The sequence below is a fragment of the Triturus cristatus genome, chromosome 3_1 (genome assembly GCF_964204655.1).
Source record: "Triturus cristatus chromosome 3_1, aTriCri1.1, whole genome shotgun sequence".
Taxonomy (NCBI): Eukaryota; Metazoa; Chordata; class Amphibia; order Caudata; family Salamandridae; genus Triturus; species Triturus cristatus.
The window spans coordinates 852,078,011-852,098,144 of record NC_140583.1 but is presented as its reverse complement, the minus strand read 5'-3'; the positions used below and the strand labels follow the sequence as shown (position 1 = coordinate 852,098,144).

The following is a 20,134-nucleotide window of genomic DNA, read 5'->3' as shown; positions in this document are numbered from 1 at the left end:
GAGCCACTTTAAGTGTGCCCTCTGCCATAGCTCCTGAACAAATCTGAGAGCAGAACGGGACAACTCAGTGAGTTTTAATGGCTGAGCCAGAATCCCTTTTGGCAAATATAAATGCTAAGTGGGGTGCCATTTTTTGGGGCCACACTACATTCCTTTTCCTTTGTAAGACAAATGAAAGATAAGAACCCTAAGGATGGCTAGGGTTTTTTTTTCCCTGTTAGGTGATGGTATTGTTTATTTTCTGGTATTGCATGGGGAGCTAGGTAGGGTACTATGTATTGTAAGGACTGCTCTAAATAAAGCGGCTTTTCAATGATGTAGGAACCTGTGGCAGAGTTGTCACCTTTGACTAGCTCCAAACAGGATTAATCAGTGATTTTCATACCTCTAAATGAAGCCGGGGAGTTTTTAATTTACAGCGGTACTCTTTGCCACCCTCCCAATCTCTAATTGGCCCTTCCTTGGGGTCCTGAATATAAATGAACAAATAAAAACAAATAGAAATATACAAATTTATACAAATATACCAGCAACAGTTGGCTATACATTTATATTTAATTGAATAATTTGGAACTTATTAAAATACACATGCAACTCTTACACAAACTACATGATACTTTATTTGTTCCGAAAGTTGACTGTAGAGTATGTCAAGAGGAAACGTATTTACCTTGAAAGCAGACTCCAGTCCATTTGACTCATGAAATGCCACATTGAGGACCTTTGCCAAATGATGGTCAAAGTCATTCATCTGTTGAGTGTATCTCTCATGATCATAGAGGAATTCCTGCAGAAAGACATTGAAATGTCAATTAAAACATGAATCTGAGCACAGATTTCAATTCAAACATTTTTGTGGGCCTTCATCAGGGTGCTATCTATTTTTCCAAGCAGCAATGGATTTTGGGTGAAGTTTGAATTTAGGAATCAAAGGTCAGTAGCCAATATTGCCATATCTTGAACAAATCATTGTATTTCTACCCTTCACAACTATCCACCTGTTAATGAGCGTAGTTTAAATTAAAATCAATACTACACAATATTTATACTGTTTACAGCTTTGGCTGTATAAAGAGTACTCGCTGCAATATCTGAAGACACAAACATGGCAGCAACCTCTACACAATGAATCAATGTAGGTTTTCTAAAATAAAATCTCTGAAACCTGGAAGGCCGGATCCATGGCAGAGTTTCAGGATTAAGGAATGGCTTTGTAAAGGAGATCAATTTAGATTATTTGTATAAAAATGTATCCATCCTATGTGTAGAGCTTTAAAATCTGGCAAAGAACCAGCTCCTCACCCCCAAAGCTACATTGGCCTCCTCTACTCTAAAAACATTAAAAAGCTAATTTATAGTTTGGTGGTTGGTTTGCCCACTATGTTGGTAGATATCCTGGTCCACCTTATGGACATAGCCCAGGGTAGAGCTTCTGAATGGGGAGCTCTATGCCTGTTGTGAGTTTGATAGTGTGGCAGGTACATTTTAAGCACAGCTGAATGCTAAAAAGACACCATGTTAATGGGACCTGCTCCACAGACATATTTTGGTTCTGCATAACGAAACCCACAAGAAGGGGTATCATTCGGGGAAACAAAATGAAAATGTCCATGAAGCACAAGGAGTTTTCTTTCCCAGCGCATCTGGTACATTTTTCTATTATCCTGCCCAGGGCTGCTGTGTCTGGCAGGGTGGTCCAAGGTAGAAACAAATCAGGGATGGTCATTACACCTTAAATAGGTCAAGGGTTTCCAAGCCAGCTGAGACTTCACCATCAGAAACTCAGCAATTCCCTTAAATATGAATGAGGCAGCAGACCTGTACGTTAAGCTTGGACAGGATCGTATTCAAAGTATGGTGGAGCTCTCACTCCCCCAAGCACTTAATGATCCCCTCATTAGTACATGACACATTTTGGCAATTTGTCCTTGAATTATCATTTGAACCCATGAATTCTATCTGTTAATCTGTCATCAAATTTTGGTTGACTAATAACTTACTCTGCATTCCCTCCTACAATTTACTTCTCTTTTCTGCTTCTTCTCGTTCTCCCGGACATCTTTAACTCTGTCTCCCATCACCATTAACTATTGTTCCTTCTTCTAGTGCATACAGTCATGGTATCATTTTCAATTCTTTAACTATTCACAACCAACTCTCATGTTACACATTTGCTATTTTCTATTATATAATTTGCAAACAGATATGAGTATGTATCATTTGCTAAACTTCTTCTGTCAACCATCTGAAACCTTGCCTCATTTACTATGGCGATTAACCTCTGTGTGCTCTTCTGCCTGTGAAAGGATTTACTCTTCACTCAGTTGTGCATGCTCTTTCGAATCTAAACTTTTCATCTGATGCATTTATGTGTTTTGACTACATAAGCTTTCTCATCACTTTGAATTTCACTACTTACATACTAACATTTAATTGTTTATCCTTGCTTGCTTCTCCTGGTCTTTCCGATTTTCTTACCTCTTGAATACCTGCTCACAACCTTTGCCCCACCTCTCCTTTCCTGTCCTCAACCTCTGTGGGATGCCTCTCTGATTCATTCTTTCTCTAAATCGGCCCCTAAACCTTTGAATTTCCTATCTTCTTCGAATCACCTATTACTGTTTGAAAAAACACCTGGGGGGTGGAGCTGATGGGCCCCATTTGTCTCCCAAACCTGGTGATCAGACGGCACCATGGATGCAGCAGATGTGGGGAAGTATCTCAGTATCTCAGCTCTCAAGCCTTTGGGCACTTTACTTTTAAGGCTACTCATTCTACAAATGACATCACCTGTCCATCTGAGCCTGACCTGAAGTTAGTGCACACCGGAGGCACAGAACCAGGAAGTGCTGGCAGTGGCTTTCGGAGGGAGGCAGAGCATTTGGAGAAATCATCAACCAATCAGTGAGCATGATTGAACTTGCCATACAAGAGGACACTGGAATTGCATGTTGAAAGAGGCAGAATATGATATAGTCCTGGAGCATGTGACCAGCCATATTGTATCTGGAGTGCAAGGGGACTTTGTCTTTTCCCAGTATGGGGCTGGAGTGCAACTGCATTCTGTCTGTGTGACTTTAAGCATCCTTCACTTTGATAAGCTTTTACCCCACTGGATTTCCATTCACTCTGTATTCTTAGCCTGACCCTTGCAGAACTCATTTGGGAGCGGCTGATAGACAGTGATGATATGACAAAACAGAAGAAAAAAAAAGAATTCTCTAAACCCCACACTACAGAATGTGGCAAAAAAGCCAGAACGAGACAAATGATGAATCATCTGATAAGGTAGTGAGCAAGAGAAAAGGGAACAGAGGTGAGAGCAAGTATCAAAGCCTTCGTAGAACGTGCAGTATTTAGCATATGCTGTCTAATGTCCTGTGAGAAGATACTTATTTATTAACAAGTATTTGCAATGCAATAGGTCTCGCATTTACACGAGTTTAAGCTATTGGCATTGTAAATGACAATGCCTTTTATTTATGTTTAAAAAACAAAATCTAAATAAAAGGCATTGTCATTTACAATGCCAATAGCTCAAACTCGCGTAAATGCAAGACCTATTGCATTGTAAATGCTTGTTATCATCTAACATTTGAGAAAGGATGAGGAAGAGAGAGAATAGGTAAACAGTTACGAAGGAAAGCATGGACCCAAAAGAACATCTAGAGTGAGCAAAGGCCACTTGAAGTGTAGGGTGTTGGGAAAAAAGACATCAGGTGGAATCAAAACTAGTGAGAAAACAAGGACGATCAGGCAAGTGAGCCCTCCTAAACACCCAACTTTATCCAGGACTAAATATCGCCCCTGGGGGACGGGGTAAGCGATCTCCCGCTCACTGTGGCTAGCCTGATTGGCCAAATAGAACTGAAAAAAGACTTTTCTTCCCGGACAGTGGGGGAAACATCAAGGGGCTGTCTTCTGTAACAACCCCCTCTGCAGGTGACGTGGCCTTTCCAGCTTGCTGGCTCTTTCGATGAGTGCATGGTTCTCAGTGCAGCATGGCCACCCCCGACGTTGTAAGAAGTGTTCCCTCAGAGGACGAGGTATCGCCTCCGACCAACAACAGAGGTGAGCGTTTGCTGGTTGGTTTACTGTATTAGTTAGATTTCCACAGTCCTTATCGATCGATTGATTGATTAGTAATGCCTGTCTGTCAGAGTCAAACGAAGGCAACGGTATAGCTAAATATGATCTTGAGGCAATCTAGGCCCGGCGGTCAAAACCGGGCATGTTGTAATTAAGGTCACCGGATAACTTCATGTTCTCCACTCTTACATTATTTTAAGTTGCCCATTTGTTTCAGCAGAAATTAACCTAGTCTACAACTCCAAAAATTGGAGGAGGTGGCCTAATGGACAGAGATGGAGAACATGAATCGGGCGTCGGCTCAACATCCTGTGATTCTGGGCCAATCACTTGATCTCCCCGTACCTAACAAAAACAAGGATATGAATGAAAAGCATATGAAGCAAGCTTTCAACAGGAAGTGTGTGTGGCTCACAGTATTGAGAAAGGAACGGAAGCTCTGGAAGCTTTAAAAATATACTGTGATTAAGAAACACAATTAACAGCGTAGTGTTTTTTTTTATCAGAAACAGGGAGCAAGCAGCAAGATCTGGCTTGACGATTTACGGCAGCATCCCGGGTGTGGCAGTTGGCCACCAAACCGGACTCGCCAGGGCTGTGTGTGGCCAGAGGAATCAAATTAGAAATGGCTGGAAAATTATGTGTACGCACAGTTAAACCAGTGGTGCGCGTGCACCACAGAGGAGCAGGGCTGGGAATCAAAAGTAGTGGTGCGCGCGCACCACAGAGGAGCGGGGGGAGGGAGCGTGGTAGCTGCGCGTGTTGGCCACCGTCAGGAATGGGCAGAGCAGAGGCGGGACATGCGCCGCCTTTGCCCAATTGTGTGCTGGCTTTTTTTAAAAAGAGCACGCGAAAGCCAATAGAGCCGCGGGAAGAAAAAACTCACGCACGAGCGTGTGAGCAGCTTTACAAATCCCGTACATAAGGGCTTTCGCATCTAAAGCAGAATAGATTTGTGTCTGGCCACAATCTCAAAGGCAGCATGTTACACAGTGTGGCGCTTCAGCTGTACAAAAAGCACACTCTCCATAATGATGGAGGGTTATCTGAGGTGTAGTGCTCTAAGGACAACTGTTAGTGCCCAAAAACTAGCCCAGGTGACAGGATAGCCAGTTTGAGATTACAGTACTGCCAACATAAGCGATTTGTAAAGCTTGGCCCACAGCATTCTGTGCAAGTTGCAATCAAAGTAAGATTTTCACTGGATATTCAAGGTTAATTTAAATACTGTAGTCAAGATAATCTGTTAGAAGACAAAAGTAAGTGAAACAGGCGCAGGGTACATTTATGGATTTGGCTTCCAAGAACAGGGTGTTTCCAAAAGACCCCCTTAATTCAGCACCACTATCAAAGGATTGGTGGGTGGGTATTTTCAGATGCCGACTATTTGCTTTCAGACGCTCCATTTCAAAAAGCTTATATTAACATAAATTGAGTGACATAACATTTTATTATTTTTGTATAAACATTGTTCATAGGTAATAGGAACTGAATACATAAATTGTACAGAATATCAACAACAGTCCTTTAATAAAAAGAAAGAATAACATTCATTTAAATATTTGGTTTATGTTATCTCTCTCTCTCTCTCTCTCTCTCTCTCTCTCTCTCTCTCTCTCTCTCTCTCTCTCTCTAACAACTTCTGCCCATGCACAAGGATCCCCCAAACAGCCTTGATGCCTAGTGCAGGAGGTCAGGGGATTCATAAGAAGAGGAGGAGGGACTGACCTCGATATCCTGTGTTTGTATAAACTTGAGTCAGGACAGATTGCCAGACTCTTATAATAGGGATTCTTGGGTCAATCACATTAAGGCCAGGGTACAAGAATAGGAAAGATACAAGACTACGTAGAAGTTGTTTGGCAAGAATGTTCTTTCTTCCCGATAAAATCAATCAGATGGTTGAGAAAAATCATTCGGGCACTTGCAGAGGAGAAAAAAAATTATCCTCCCACTCCTGCCAATCGCACAGGCTGATAGAGGTGTGGCTCTAGAAGCTTTACCCAGGGGCTTTCATTTACTCCAGCACTAGTTCCCACAGGAATGGCCCCGTCTGAAGAATTCTCAGACGATCCTCCTAATTTTCAGTCAATCATGGGACAAAGCTTTAGCAGTATCATTGTTTCTCAGTACAACGTTTTAGAATAGGCCACAAGGCTGATTTTAAATCATAGCCTGTGGCTCTTTAAGTATACTTATTTAGTGTAACAGTTTTAGACTATCCTTAGTAAGAAACAGACTCTATTAGCTTATCATGATCTCAGAGAAGAATTAATGAGGTACACTGATTAGTTGTTAATAGGACCACCACAACTACAGTAATAATTGGTCTCACCGTACATATTAACACTCAGCAAAAATCAGTAAATATGATGGTATTCTAAACGACCTGAAGTCTTCTCTCGTTGAAGGTTTGCTAGGAGACCACTTGTCCAGAAATCATCTTAAATAAGAGACACGTAGAAAACTGGAACTTATTGACTCTCCTGCTTTTGCAGTACTATTGGGAACTCCTTTGCTTAACAAACATAGGGCCTGAGTTAAACCTTAGCAGATGGGTTACTTCGTCACAACGGTGATGGATATCCCGTCTGCCTAAATATAAATCCCTTAGGATATAATGGGATTTATATTTTGAGGGACGTGATAACCCATCCGCCAAGATCTTACCCAGGCCATTAGTCTTTTAATTAACTGAAAAGAATAGACCATCACCTTTTTTCATACATCTTTTGTGCTAACAAACACTCAAAAACGCTTTCCTGGGAAAGGTTCAACTATGCCTTCCTTTAAACTGCTGTGACATTAAACTAGAGTTATGTCTGCTTTTGGTGTCATGATACAAGTAATTTAGGGAGTAATTTAAGGATGTTTTCAGTAAGAAGTGGGCAAACCAAATACTTACTCATTGTCCCTAAGAGAATCCTATTGATCTGAACCATGGGTCCTAGATCATGTATCCTGTATGGTAGGATTTATTCACTGACTGAGAAAGAGAATTCTATGCTTCAAGATTATTTGAAAGAAATTCTAGAGAAGAGATTCTTGTATCACTGTAACACTGTAAGGAGCTCCTATACCTTATATCCCAAAACCGGAAGGATAATTTCATCCCTGCATTTACTGTACCACTAAATGCAATCATTATTCATAACAGATATTTCTTACCTCTCCTCTCAATTTTACTGGATCAGATTAGGTATGCAAACGTATTTTCAAAGTTAAATCTGTGAAGCGCCAATTATTTGGTATGGATATGCTATGAGACTGAATGGAGAATGGCCAACAACACAAGATATGAACACTTTGAGTACTTAGTGATGCCATTTGGGTTGTGTAATACTCCAGCAGTCATACAGCACTTCATGAATGACATCTATTTAGATGATGTACTATTGTTTTTTACAGAGAACCCCTGTGAAAGAGATATTGAAAAGACTAAAAAGATTGCAAAAATGGAAAAATCTATCTTTGATGCCCCATTAGTATTCCAGATCTCCGACAAAGGTGTTCTTATAGATCAGGAGAAAGTGGAAATGGTCAGAGAGTAGCTCGCACCAATGTTTTTTGCTTGTATGAACTCTGTTCCTTTTATTTCATGGTTTGTTTTTCATGTAACTGACAGGCAAGCACTTTTCCCCGATGGAATACAAACTTAATTCCAGAGAGGCAGACAGACAGACAGACAGACAGACAGACAGACAGACAGACAGACAGACAGACAGACAGACAGACAGACAGATAGATAGATAGATAGATAGATAGATAGATAGATAGATAGATAGATAGATAGATAGATAGATAGATAGATAGATAGATAGATAGATAGATAGATAGATAGATAGATAGATAGATAGATAGATAGATAGATAGATAGATAGATAGATAGATAGATAGACAGATTCATTCACTGAAATAAAAAGGTTAAAGTGACTTAGGCTTAGGTAAAAACATATGGTAAAACATAACATTTGAAACTCAAAAAACACTAGATACCAGATATAGTTTACTGAGCTAACTAGAACTGGAGCACCCACCCTCCTCTGCTTATGTCCTCATAAATTGCATTGCTCATGACATCATCAATGCCATCATTAATGACATCACTGATAACATCTCAAATGTATTGATGGTATTGACCATGTCATGAGTGATGCAATCTGTGAGATCATAAGAAGAGCATGGTGGGGGCACAAATTCCAGTTAGTTCAGTAAACTGTAACTGGTGAATTATAGTGTTTTTGTAAATGTAATATGTTCTGCTTTAACTGACATTTTCACGTAAGTATAACATCACTTTAACATTTGGTCTTTTAAGTGAATTTCTGGGATTTTTAAAAAAATCAAAGTAAGATAATATTACACCACCAATTATAAAATTGCTTTAACCTTTGTTTTTTTCAGTGAATTCCTAAGGATTTTTAGCATACACTAAGGTCATCTTACCATACTCAACCACAGTTCAGATGGCAAAACCCCCACTACGCACGACCTTCACTGCAGTTTAAAGAAAACAGCTTCTCCAAGCAAAGTACCGCAAAATACATAAGTACTATAAAATAACATAACAAGGTCTGGTCTCATAGTGGACTAATGAGCACCCTGTAGGGGTCTGTGTTTAACTTCATGGTCACAGGTTCAAATCCTGGCAGGTCCACTCAGCCTTTCATCCTTCTGATTTGGATAAAATGAGTACCACTGAGTTGGATAACAATAAACATCTATTATTCAGCTGCAAGAAACCTTTCTGGGTGAATGCCTGCTTTACAAATACATGTTATATTATAACCTATGAATGAATGAATTCTTAGAGAGCTTGCATATGCCCGTAGGTGTCATGGTGCTGGTAAAATGGAGAGGGCATTGTACTGCAGTAAACAAAAATCTAATGAAGCTAACTGGAATATCACCTGAACTACGTATTTGAAAACAGCCATGTTTCAAGAATTTCCAAAATATGTGCAAGCTATTTTGGGTTGTTAGGTGCATGGGTAGACCATTCCATAGTTTTGCAGCGGAGAAGATAAAGCTTCTACCTCCCCAGGTTGCTTTTTTGATCTTTGGTACCACTAAGTTGAATGAATGGGTAGAACGAAGTGTTCTTGTGGGAGCATACCACAGGAACCTATTTTTTAGCTATAAAGGGCAACAGTCACGAAGAGCCTGTTGTGCACTACACAGGGCCTTAGAGATGGTTCGCTTTTTTACTGGTAGCCAGTAAAGTTTGGGTAATGCATGAGATATGTGTTGAGCTTTTGGGATCCCTGACAGAAGACGGGCAGCAGCATTATGAAGAACTTGCATGTTTTTTGGAGGTCCAAGCGAATACAGGGGACATTTATTTGTAGTATTATCAAGGTGTGGAAGCATGACGATATAACATGGTTGATTGGGTCTGAAAATGTCAGCTTATCATCAAAAATGAATCCAAAGTTATTTACCGTTTTGGAGTGGGGTGGGAGCGTTCCATGATATTGTCATATGTTGATATCTATGGATTTTTGTGATATTCATAAACCTCTCAGCCTTTGATCTCATGGTTTATGATGCCACCAGTATTATATACTTCTGTTAAAACACACTATACTTTTTTTTAAAAACATTCAATTACTTTTTCTTAATTATTCTTTGAAAATGTGAAACACGTAGGCTTTGTATATGCTTATTAAACTGCAAATATATATTTATTTTTGATGTTTACATAGATTTTTAAAATATATAAAATAAGTATACTTTCTTTTTTTTTTCTTTTAGATAAGAGACAATCTTATTTTTCTTTACATTATTTTTTCACCAATATTTTACACAATATTGGCCCAATTCACAAAAGTCAATCTGACAGCAGAGTTCTAGACATATGTGAATATCTGGCTTTGCCAAGGTGGAGAGCACCACAAGGATGGTATTTACCAACCCTAGCTGGAAATTTCTGCCTAGTAGTAGGATTTACAAGTGTACACTCCATCACATCAGGGGGTCGAACCATATACAACAGAAATGACCAGAAAGTTAGTAACTAGTCTCTGCCCCACAGGCAGAAATCTTCACCAAAAAGGCAAAGAAATCTACCACATGGAGGAGAATGCAAAATAGAAGGGAATAGGGAAACACCTACCAAATGACCAAATCTCACAAACCTGACACACAATAAACCTGTAATCTTACACCCTAGCCCGTGCCTCTACCAGTTCAACTTCCTCACTAACAGGACACTGCTCAACAGCTTCAAACTGCAAGATTCAGCAAGCCCCCTACAAGAGGAATAAACACTTCACAGAGGAGACAGACTTTGTAGTTACCTTTCTAACTGATCACTACAAGGAACTGAGTGGCCTGTTTTCATACACCTTCAGGGGAGTGAAGTAGAGAGCCATGCAGCAGGAGTTGTCAGACTAGGCATTGGTGGCAGAGGCACAGCACCATGGGAGACCTCAGAAAAAAGTGGTAGAACGAAAGCAGGCTGGTGAAGGAATAGGGCTCCCAATTGATATAGGGACAAATGCTCTCCCTGCAGGGAGACCTATATCCCCTCTCCATTTACTCTCCCAAGAGAATTGCATCCTCACCAGAATGCACCCTGAACTTCTATGTGGGCTGCCAGTTCTGGAGAACTCCTATGTAAAGCCAGGTAGGAACTGTACAGCCCTCTCGCAAGACTAGTTCTTGTATCAACACTCATCTTACTCTGTCCTCCCACACCCTTAACAGATATGCACGGCTACACCTCATACACAACCTCTAACACCTCTCCTTTCCAGAAAGAACATTTATAACAGTGTTCTTAATGCACTCTATCTTTCTGACATACACTACCCCGCTCTAGGTGGAGCAAGAGCACCTCCACCTGGGACAGGGAGATGCATTGGTGCACTCAGCTGGTGACAAACCTCAGTAACTGTCACAAGCATCGTCATGAGCTTACCTGTCAGAGGTCCACAGTGTCTCCACTTAACTCTGTGTAACTATCCAGTAGTCAGAGGACAACAGCCATTATTTTGACATGTACATGCATGGTTTGGGAGAGAGAACTTGGTTTTAGAAATACAACTAAATGAGTTACAGATAAAGTTATCAAAGGACTGGTAATATTATGCATTGACATGTGGAATTACCATATTTGTTCATTTCAAAATAAAGGTATCTACCTTGCCAGAAGGCAGCATACAGTTTTGTTGGTGCAGAGAGACAAGTAAGGACTTTAATTGGGTTTGGCAAGATCTATTATTGAAACGGGAGAGAAAGTGAAGTTCGAAGAGGCTACCTGGTATGCCTTGCAAGGAGTAGCCATATTAGAAAAAGACATGAAGGCTGTGGTGGGTGTGCATTAGTGTACAGGAACATTATGTTTATTAGGGATTAGAAGCTGGAAGATGTTTCCCATCTGTTGTTGTGCACTTTGTTGGATCAGCATTTTTAACCATTGAACATGAACATGTGTTTGTCATGGAGATAACCAGATTTTTTTAATGCTTGGTTCTACACTTTGTCTACTTATCTTTTACATTGACAATCTTCAGAAACAACATTGTTTTCAGTAAAGATTTCCACTTAACTTGTGAAGTAAAAATGTGTTGTGTGTGAGACTCAGTCCACGAAAATTAGAGAACTGATAGTTTGTAACTATGCTGAATGCTGGAGGACGTTTGCTAATCAAGTATTGAACTCTTTTGGTATCTTTCTAACAAAGATGATTCCTAGCGAATGTTTGTAACTACAATTTAAGAATGTTTAGACTCATGATTGCATGGAATAATGAATGTTTCTTTTTTAATTGCTGTCAAGATAGAATGTATTCGAGAACAAATAGTCAAGAATGACGAAACAATCGGAAAGGCAAGCTGGTGAATCTAGAGAAGAAATACAGTATTACAGACTTGTTTATGTCTTTCATGCCATGCAGGGTCCTTCACCTGGACATAGGTTGAGAAGAATCCTTATCCTGATAAACTGTTCTGTGCTCCTTTGCCGTTTTCTCCAGTGACTCTATAAATTCTATCCTATGTAGGATTTTAAGTTGAGAAGTAGGTGGACAGAATGGAAAACATCAGCATCCATATACCTTTGTGGTTCGGAATCAAGCTAATGATATGAGGTGTGCAGCCATGTCAAGGATCACAGTAGGTGAGAAGTGGTATATAACAATGGCTGCCTGTAAATCATGTCTCTCATCCTCAAATATTTTATCTACAAAATGAGGGGCAATGCACCAAAGATATTCCATGTCATAGTGATTTATTTTTTATCTTTGCCTTGCTTTATTACGTAAGCAGGCTATGTGTGATTGGCTGACATTGTAATTAGTTTCACCTGTTGATAGATGTGGCAGAGTCCTATTCAATCCTTTCCCCCTTATAGTAGCAGGTAAGTTGCTGTGTTCGGGCCTTGTGGTAATAGGTGTCTTTTATAACTTGAAGCTATTTTTAAAATTTTAGTTTACTAAATAAATAAAAAAATTCAAACATTCAAAAATACTTTTTCATTTAGGTTCCTATTTTTAAATTTGTTGTGTTAGTGTTACTCATTGCCTCCACTGATTTCTATCAGTGTGTGCTGCAGTACCAGTGATGGCCATGTGTGGTGCCTTACCTTCTCCAAGGCTAGACTGGAGTTAATCCAAGCCTATTTTGCCAATAGTAGATTTAGGTGTAACTTTTGTGAATAGCAAATGTTTCACGGGAGAAAGTGGAAAGTGGAGAGCTCCAGCCGCAGATCTGTAAATAGGCTTTGTGAGTACTACAAGAGTACTACTTCCTGTACTCATATATATTTCTGTGAATAGGCCCCATGTTTTTTAAATAGATATTTTGCTAAACTCTATTGGTATTTTTTACATTTGTAGTAGATATTTTAATCTCAAGTGCATATTTTGGCCTACGATTTTTCTATGATGTTTTTTTAGCTCAATATTTTTATAGTTGATTCTCCAATATACAACCCGGACTTGCTTATAGTGCAATCAGGCAGTATCCAAAGAGATGGTCTGTAGATCAGTCAATGGGCAATTTGTGTTGGCTGTTCATAGGCCTGTTTTAATGGACCTTTTGATTTCCCTGATATTAAAACAAATATTGCCAGTAGAAAGCTAAAATCCATGCAGTCTTCCATACCTTGAACAATACTTCAACATCTTGTCTTTACAAGTTCAAATCTGTCCCAATTTGCAAACATAGGTCATTTTTTTAGTTACTTAGTTCACTAATGGGAGTCGGCTCTGATATCCACACGGACAAATATTCATGTTGTTTCCATTGCTTTGGGAGGAATGACTCACTCAAGACTTCTTGATCTGTGAGTGATTGCCACAACAACATATCTGTAATTTTCAGATGTACCGATCATTGTGTGTTTGTGTGCATATATGTGTGTACATGGGTGTTTACCAGTAACAACATTTACTACAACTTTTATTTCACTGTTTGAAAATGTCTAAACCACAATTTCCGCCACTGAAATTGCAAAAACATAAATCTTTCCACATTTCAAATGTACTCCTATTTAACCCCTTATAAGGACCACTTATACTTTAGCTTTCTATTTTTATAGCATATGGGGAAGATAAAAGGAAGATAAAAGTAAACATCTGCAGATGTGCGTTTACCATATTCCTGTAATCCAGGGGATCATACTTGCTTTCCTGGAATACTCTCCAACTTTCTTGAAATTCTTCATTCATAATGTGGATTTCTTCGCTGAGAATTTTGCCTCGCATTCCTCCAATTGCAATTCTCTCTAATTTGAGAAAATCGATGGCTGAGATGAACATTTCCTTTAAGAAAAAAACACTTTTCACTTTGTGTGCTTCGATTTGCACCACTAGCTTCTCATTCAATCATACAAATTACTTGTTTTTATGTCTGCTCCTATGTTCTGCAGGCTTTACAGAAGGTAGATTGATATTTTGTTGAAATAATTGTATGAGAATGCAAATAAATGCTCTGGAAACAGTGAAGCTTTTATTTAATATTGCTAATCGCTTTGGGGGAATAAAGAACTGAACAGTTCACAGGAGAACGCAGGAAATAGTATGCTATTTCTGCGGCACCCCGTTACCTTTAGTGCAGCCACTGCTCAACTAGCTGGAAAGTTACAGTAGCAAAGATTACCAGGAACAAATATTAACATGAGTAACCCAAATATGTGATCGTTAGTCTGAACCTCATAATGCAAGTGCATAAATGACATGTCCCTCTAAACTGGCCTATTGTGGGATTTATATTAGCCTCAAACTTTTCAGATGCATTGGCTCACAATACCACTTACTTTGCACAAAGGATGAATCATCTTCAAACAACAAAGAGGTATGTGGGGGGCAGCAGCAAAAAGCTGTTCTTGCAAAATAATCATTCCTATGGACAGCAATAAACTCTCGGTTTGGTAAAATAGGTAAAAGCGCGTACAGTAGGGTTAAATACACTGAATAACTTGATGAATAACCCATTTGTGAAAAGGGGAAAAATTTCACTGTAAAGGGATTTTAATCATCCCCTCCACACAAACTTTTAAACCATTACAAAGGTTACCCTACTTCTCTCTAACAAACCTTCATCTCCGCCTGAATGACCCAATTTCTCAGCAGAGTGGTAACAAGGTAATTTTAGTTGAGTACTGCAAACTAGTTTGTTTTCAGGATCCATGAATCCCTTAACTCCTTCTCAACATAGCTCAGCGGTTTCAGAAAAGGAAAAAGCACACTTGTCAACTCTGTGAAAATGGGTACTGGTTAAAGGGGGTTAAACCCCACTCAAGCAATAACCACAATCAAATAACACAAATGTAGTCAGGCTTAACTTACACAATGTGTAAAGTATTTATGCAGCACAAAAACAGTAATACAGTAAAAACAAAATACATGAAAAATCCCACCACAATTTAGAAAAATAGAGCAAAATGAAATACATTATTTGCCACCAACCGGATAAAAACCTAATTAGTAGAACCAGAGATATGTAATTTCAAAGATGTAGGTAAGCATCACACCTAAAAAGCCACCCCCAGTCATCTAATCTTGCTCAACCGGTTGATAGACTGGGGCAAAGTCACAAGTTCAGGCTGACAGCGATGGAGCGCAGGCTGGATACAGGGAGGGACCAAGTTGGTCCCACTGAAAATGTTAACTTCTCAAAGTCCAGTGCTAATAGTCTGATTCACAATGGAGTAGGCTGCTAACAGCAGGGACAGCTTTGCAGATGGTTGTTACAGTAAGCTGGGCGTCACAAGCAGTCTTTGCTTTAGTGCGAAAATCCTGTCGGCCGTTGCGGGTGGTCGTTGATGGAGCTACACTTTGGCGTTCATCGCGGGCTGCTGATGTTGTAGCATGAAGTGCAGATCTCACATTGTTGGTCATCGCTTGCTTGCTGGGCCAGTTCGCAGTTATGAAGAGCCCTATTTGATAATCACAAAACACCAATGTACAAAAGTGTGCTTTACACTTTCTGTGATTCCCAGTGGGTCGTAAATAGACCCACCTTATTAATATTCATGAGATAGGTCTCAGTTTGCGACCCATTTTTAAATGCAGCCCATTTTCCTCAAAGGAAAATGGGATGTGTTTTCTTTTTATTTTTTAAGAGTAGGCAGTGGTCCATGAAAGGGGTGCCCTAAACACATACCTTCCTAATAGCGACTCGCCAACCCAATTTGCAATTCAGCCATGGGTGACTGAATCGCACATAGAGATTTGTTCATCAAAAACTGCTTTTTGTGGTTGCAAATGGCCTGATTCTGTGAATTGGGCTGTTTGGAAGCTCAAAAAAGCTTTGTACATCTGGGGCCAGATGTATGACCCGCCAATTTGCGAGTCACAAATTGCATCGCATTTGCGACCCGCAATTTGCAATTAACAATTTGGATGCACAACAGTGTCTAAGCCACTGTTTGTGATTCCCAATGTGGTCGCAAAGTGCATGCCTCATGCATATTATTGAGGCAAGCGCAATTTGCGACCCCATTGGTAATAGCTGGCACTCCCAGGGATGGTGGCCTGCTGGGGTCAGCAGACCACCATGTCTGGGACTGCTTTTGAATAAAGCAATTTTTTTTTTAAATGCGGCCCGTTTTCCTTAAAGGAAAACAGGATGCATTTAAAAAATAAAATTGAAAATTTTCTGTTTCATGTTTTAAGGGCAGGCAGTGGTCCCCCTTCCAGTTTGCGAGTGCTTTACCACTCGTCTGTAAAGAGTGGTAAACTGCAACTGTTTTGCAACCACAGTTGCGGTCGCTAAACAGGCATTCATAGCTTCAGGAATCGCAATTAGGAAGGGACGCCCTTGGAATGCCCCTTCCTAATAGTGAGTCGCTAATCCCATTTTGCGAGTCGCAAATTGATTTGTGACCCGCAAAATAGGATTAGTACATGGGCCACAGGTTTTTAGTGGGCGCAAACGGGTCTCAAACCCATTTGTACACACAAAAAACCTTAGTACATCTGGCCCCTAGCCCATAGTGCCTTTAAGTTAAGCCTGGCTGCTTTTGTGCCAGGCTACTCGAGGGTTAAGCACAGGTTAGTATAGTGACTTTTGTGGTTCACCCTGGCAAGGATTGTGGTTGTTGCTTGAGTGGGGTTTCCACCCCTCTGAACCATTACCCCAATTTCCTACACATTCCATGTGTGATGACAGAGCCAGGCATGAAGAGTAGTAAATGTTAAATGTCCTGCTACTATTTTAGGCTTTTTGAAGCATGTTAAGACGAACACAAGCATTAGACTACACAAGCATCCTCGGACAAGACCAGGTGTTAGGTCATATGGGTGCCTGGAGATAGCACAGAGTGTTAGACCCTTCAATTAACTCAGGACAAACACGATTTTAGTTCAGACATGAGCCTTTAGAAGCCAGACATTATTACGTTGGACTTATTCCTCAAGGTGAAGACAAATGAACATTTTCCAAGATCATTTGTAAGGGTTGTGTTTCGTGGTCTCGCAGATCTGTCCAGCATGAAAAAGAACACCAGAACCAATGGCCTGCAGGATAATTAATTTTACTTGGAATACTGTGCTCACTGGATTCTGAAGATGGCCAACCACCAAAACTGATGTTTGAAACATCCTAACTGAAAAATAATGTTAAATACACATAGTCTTATAGAACTTTAAGTTTAAAAGAACTTCCCTCCACATTAGTAAGGGTATGCTAGGAAAAGGTAGAGAGGACCTAAAACTCACACCCACCAAAAACTGTCCTGGTGTACTGAAAAGAACTGAAGAGTGCACAACGCTCGGTGAAAGAAAAAAAAATTACTAGGAGCAAAAAAAAGAATATCCGTGGAATGAATCCAGCAGGAATATTGCACACCAGGCTGGGCATGCACATCCGCTTTCAATTTCTAAGCCAAAAATACCATTTGCTGTGCATATGTATGCTCTGTTCCACCTGTATGGTGGAATACACAGAATCTCATGATTGCAGTAGTTTAATTTGGTTAGATGCAAATATTTAATAGTTCATTCTATCATTCATTGGAACCCCAGTGCAAGCACTCTGATTTTGACACCAATAGGAAACATGGAGATGATGATTTTACAGATATATCATAATGTAGAATTTAGCACCTGAAAACATAAGTGGGGATGATTTGCACACTCCCTGTCTGACAGTATGACACAAGGGCTTTCCAAAAGGCCACCATTTCAAAGGGAATTTTTCAGACAACATGTTTTAATATGGCACAGAGGTTGCCAACTATATGACAATTGTACTTGATGATAGTTGCAAGTATAGTACTAGTTGCCCACAAATTTAAGTAAAAGCAATATCACATTGAAGTTCAGGTGACTATAGACATCTACAAGTAGGCCTGCGATAAAGCATTTTGCATTTTTCATGCAACAATTCCCTTGCACCTTTCTCCAGCCTTCTACAGAAGACAGTTCTCATAAATAAGTTGAAGCAAATAAAAGAGGCATGCTTTCACTGTCTAAGCATTTTACTGTGCAGTATGCTTTGTTTAGGCTTACGTTAATAAAACAAATACATGAATACCATCTTACCTCAATATTTATCAGTCTTTCATTGATTTTGTCAAATCGAGAAAATATGAGATGAGATGGAAAGTCCCAAAGATTTACTTTTTCCATTTTCTTAAAGTTGCTAGCAATCTTCTCCTTATATGTAGAGAACGTCCTTTTAAAACTTGTAAAGACCTGTATTGTTTGTTGCACTTTTTCCATTCCTTCTTCCAGGTCCATTTTAAATATTTCTTCAGGAATTAGGTAAGCAAAAGTCTGTTTTAAAAATAAACATTAAAATTCCTTTAATATGTTGCTTCTGGGTGTCTTTGCATGCTTATTAATTTTATATTCGCTTGCCCCCATTCTCTGACAACAGTTCATAAAAGTAGAGGGTTTGTGTTACTCATCTGAAGATATAGGGGCATATTTACCATAACTGGCGCATCCCTGCATATCAGCAGGGATGCGCCAGTTATCGTGCGCCACAGCTCCGCCACCATGGATGCACCGCATTTACAATGCGGTGCACCATGGGGCAAAAACGGCACATCTGTGCCGTAAAAGTGGCGCATTGCTGGAGTTGCGTCGCAAGTGCGACGCAGCTCCAGCAATGCTGTGGGGGGCCCTATCTTGTTAATGCTGTGTCAATTCTTATGCCTGCTTCAGGCAGGCGCAGGGTTTTGACGCAGCTTGGGCCTAAAAGTGACTGAGTGAAATCTTGTAGATTTCACTCAGCCACTTTTAGGAGGCGTTCCTGCGCAGGAACGCCTACATGTGGTGCAGGGCTTTAAAAACGTGGCGCATCTCCCAGATGCGTCACGTTGTAAGTACCCTGCACCATGGCGCAGGATTTGCGCCGCCGCTGCGTCACAAAAGTGACGCAACGGCGGCGTAAATGAGGCGCAAGGGGCTTGTAAATCTGCCCCATAGGCTCACAATACCAACTTAGCAAAGTGCTTACCTGACAGGAATATAAAATAAGGGAGTATACCACTCAATAGAGAGTGAATCTAAAGCAACACTAGAGACTACTACTCATACCAGGCTGCCAGGCTAATCACTTCCACAGAAGAACTTATACTTTCTGTACTTTTGATTCCTTTTTGCATGTTCATTGACCTATGTTCTAGGGAAATAGCATTATAGAATAATTAATGTGTTGCTTTCTTGTACAGAGCTCTGATACCCATGGGTCATGTTTGTGCTTAATAAAACTTTGTAAAAAAGCAAACAAATAAATAAATACATAGATAAATAGAAATTTCTAATGTTGATCATTAACAAACAATATAACGCAAGCTTCCAAATATCACACACCCAATGTTTTGGATATGAACCTGTACATAAATAATGGTAAAATTCAATGAAAACTATGTTGAAAGCCCACATCCTATAATTCGGTGTGGACCCTAAATCTCAAATTAACTTGATTCTATGTGATGAAATGATCAGGTTAAAATGTAACCGCAGCACAGAACTGGATTTTAGCTTGGCTTTTAACTTGGCATTACAAGATTTGAAGAGGAGATTCTTGGAGAGACAATGCCTCACACAAGTGATAGAACAAGCTGCAATTACATTCAGGAAAACCAAATGAGAATCTAAATATAGACAAACAAAAACAAAATAAACATCAAATGAATGCTATGATAACACCATGTAGCAACAAAAGTAAAGAAATGCATTGGATGCTTAACAAACATTGGAAAATATTACTAGCTGACAAGAATTTACAAGATGAGTTAACTACTAATCCAAAAATTATACATAAAAAACAACCAACAAAATGGAATCTACTTTACTCAAGCTTTCTCCACTATACCCTGACAAGTTCCCATTGGTTACTATCCCAGCCAATGGTTTTTACAAGTATGGAACCTGTACCATATGCCAGTATGGCATCAATCACTGTCTGGAATTTTGGTACAATACACACTAACATACACAACATCAGCAGTTGCTCCCAAAAAGCATTAGAGGGATAAGGGGGGGGATGGGGGGGAGTGTGGTAAAAAATAATGCTTACCTGCAGCCAGTCAGCTGGCTGGGTGCCCCCTCTCCTCGGTCCTCTGCAACCTCTTCCTCTGTTCTGCT

At 39.9% G+C, this 20,134-nt stretch overlaps 1 protein-coding gene across 1 annotated transcript in view; it reads right to left on the bottom strand.

Annotated features, from left to right (window-relative positions):
- Positions 1-379: 379 nt before the first annotated feature.
- Positions 380-20,134, bottom strand: part of LOC146861180 (dynein axonemal heavy chain 11-like) — a 96,767-nt gene continuing 77,012 nt past the window's right edge. The window contains exons 4-7 of the mRNA XM_085646212.1: positions 18,080-18,313; positions 13,688-13,855; positions 671-787; positions 380-469 (exon numbers count right to left, since the gene is read on the bottom strand). Of these exons, the coding sequence (XP_085502338.1) occupies positions 380-469; positions 671-787; positions 13,688-13,855; positions 18,080-18,313 (609 nt within the window). The remainder of the gene's footprint in view (positions 470-670; positions 788-13,687; positions 13,856-18,079; positions 18,314-20,134) is intronic.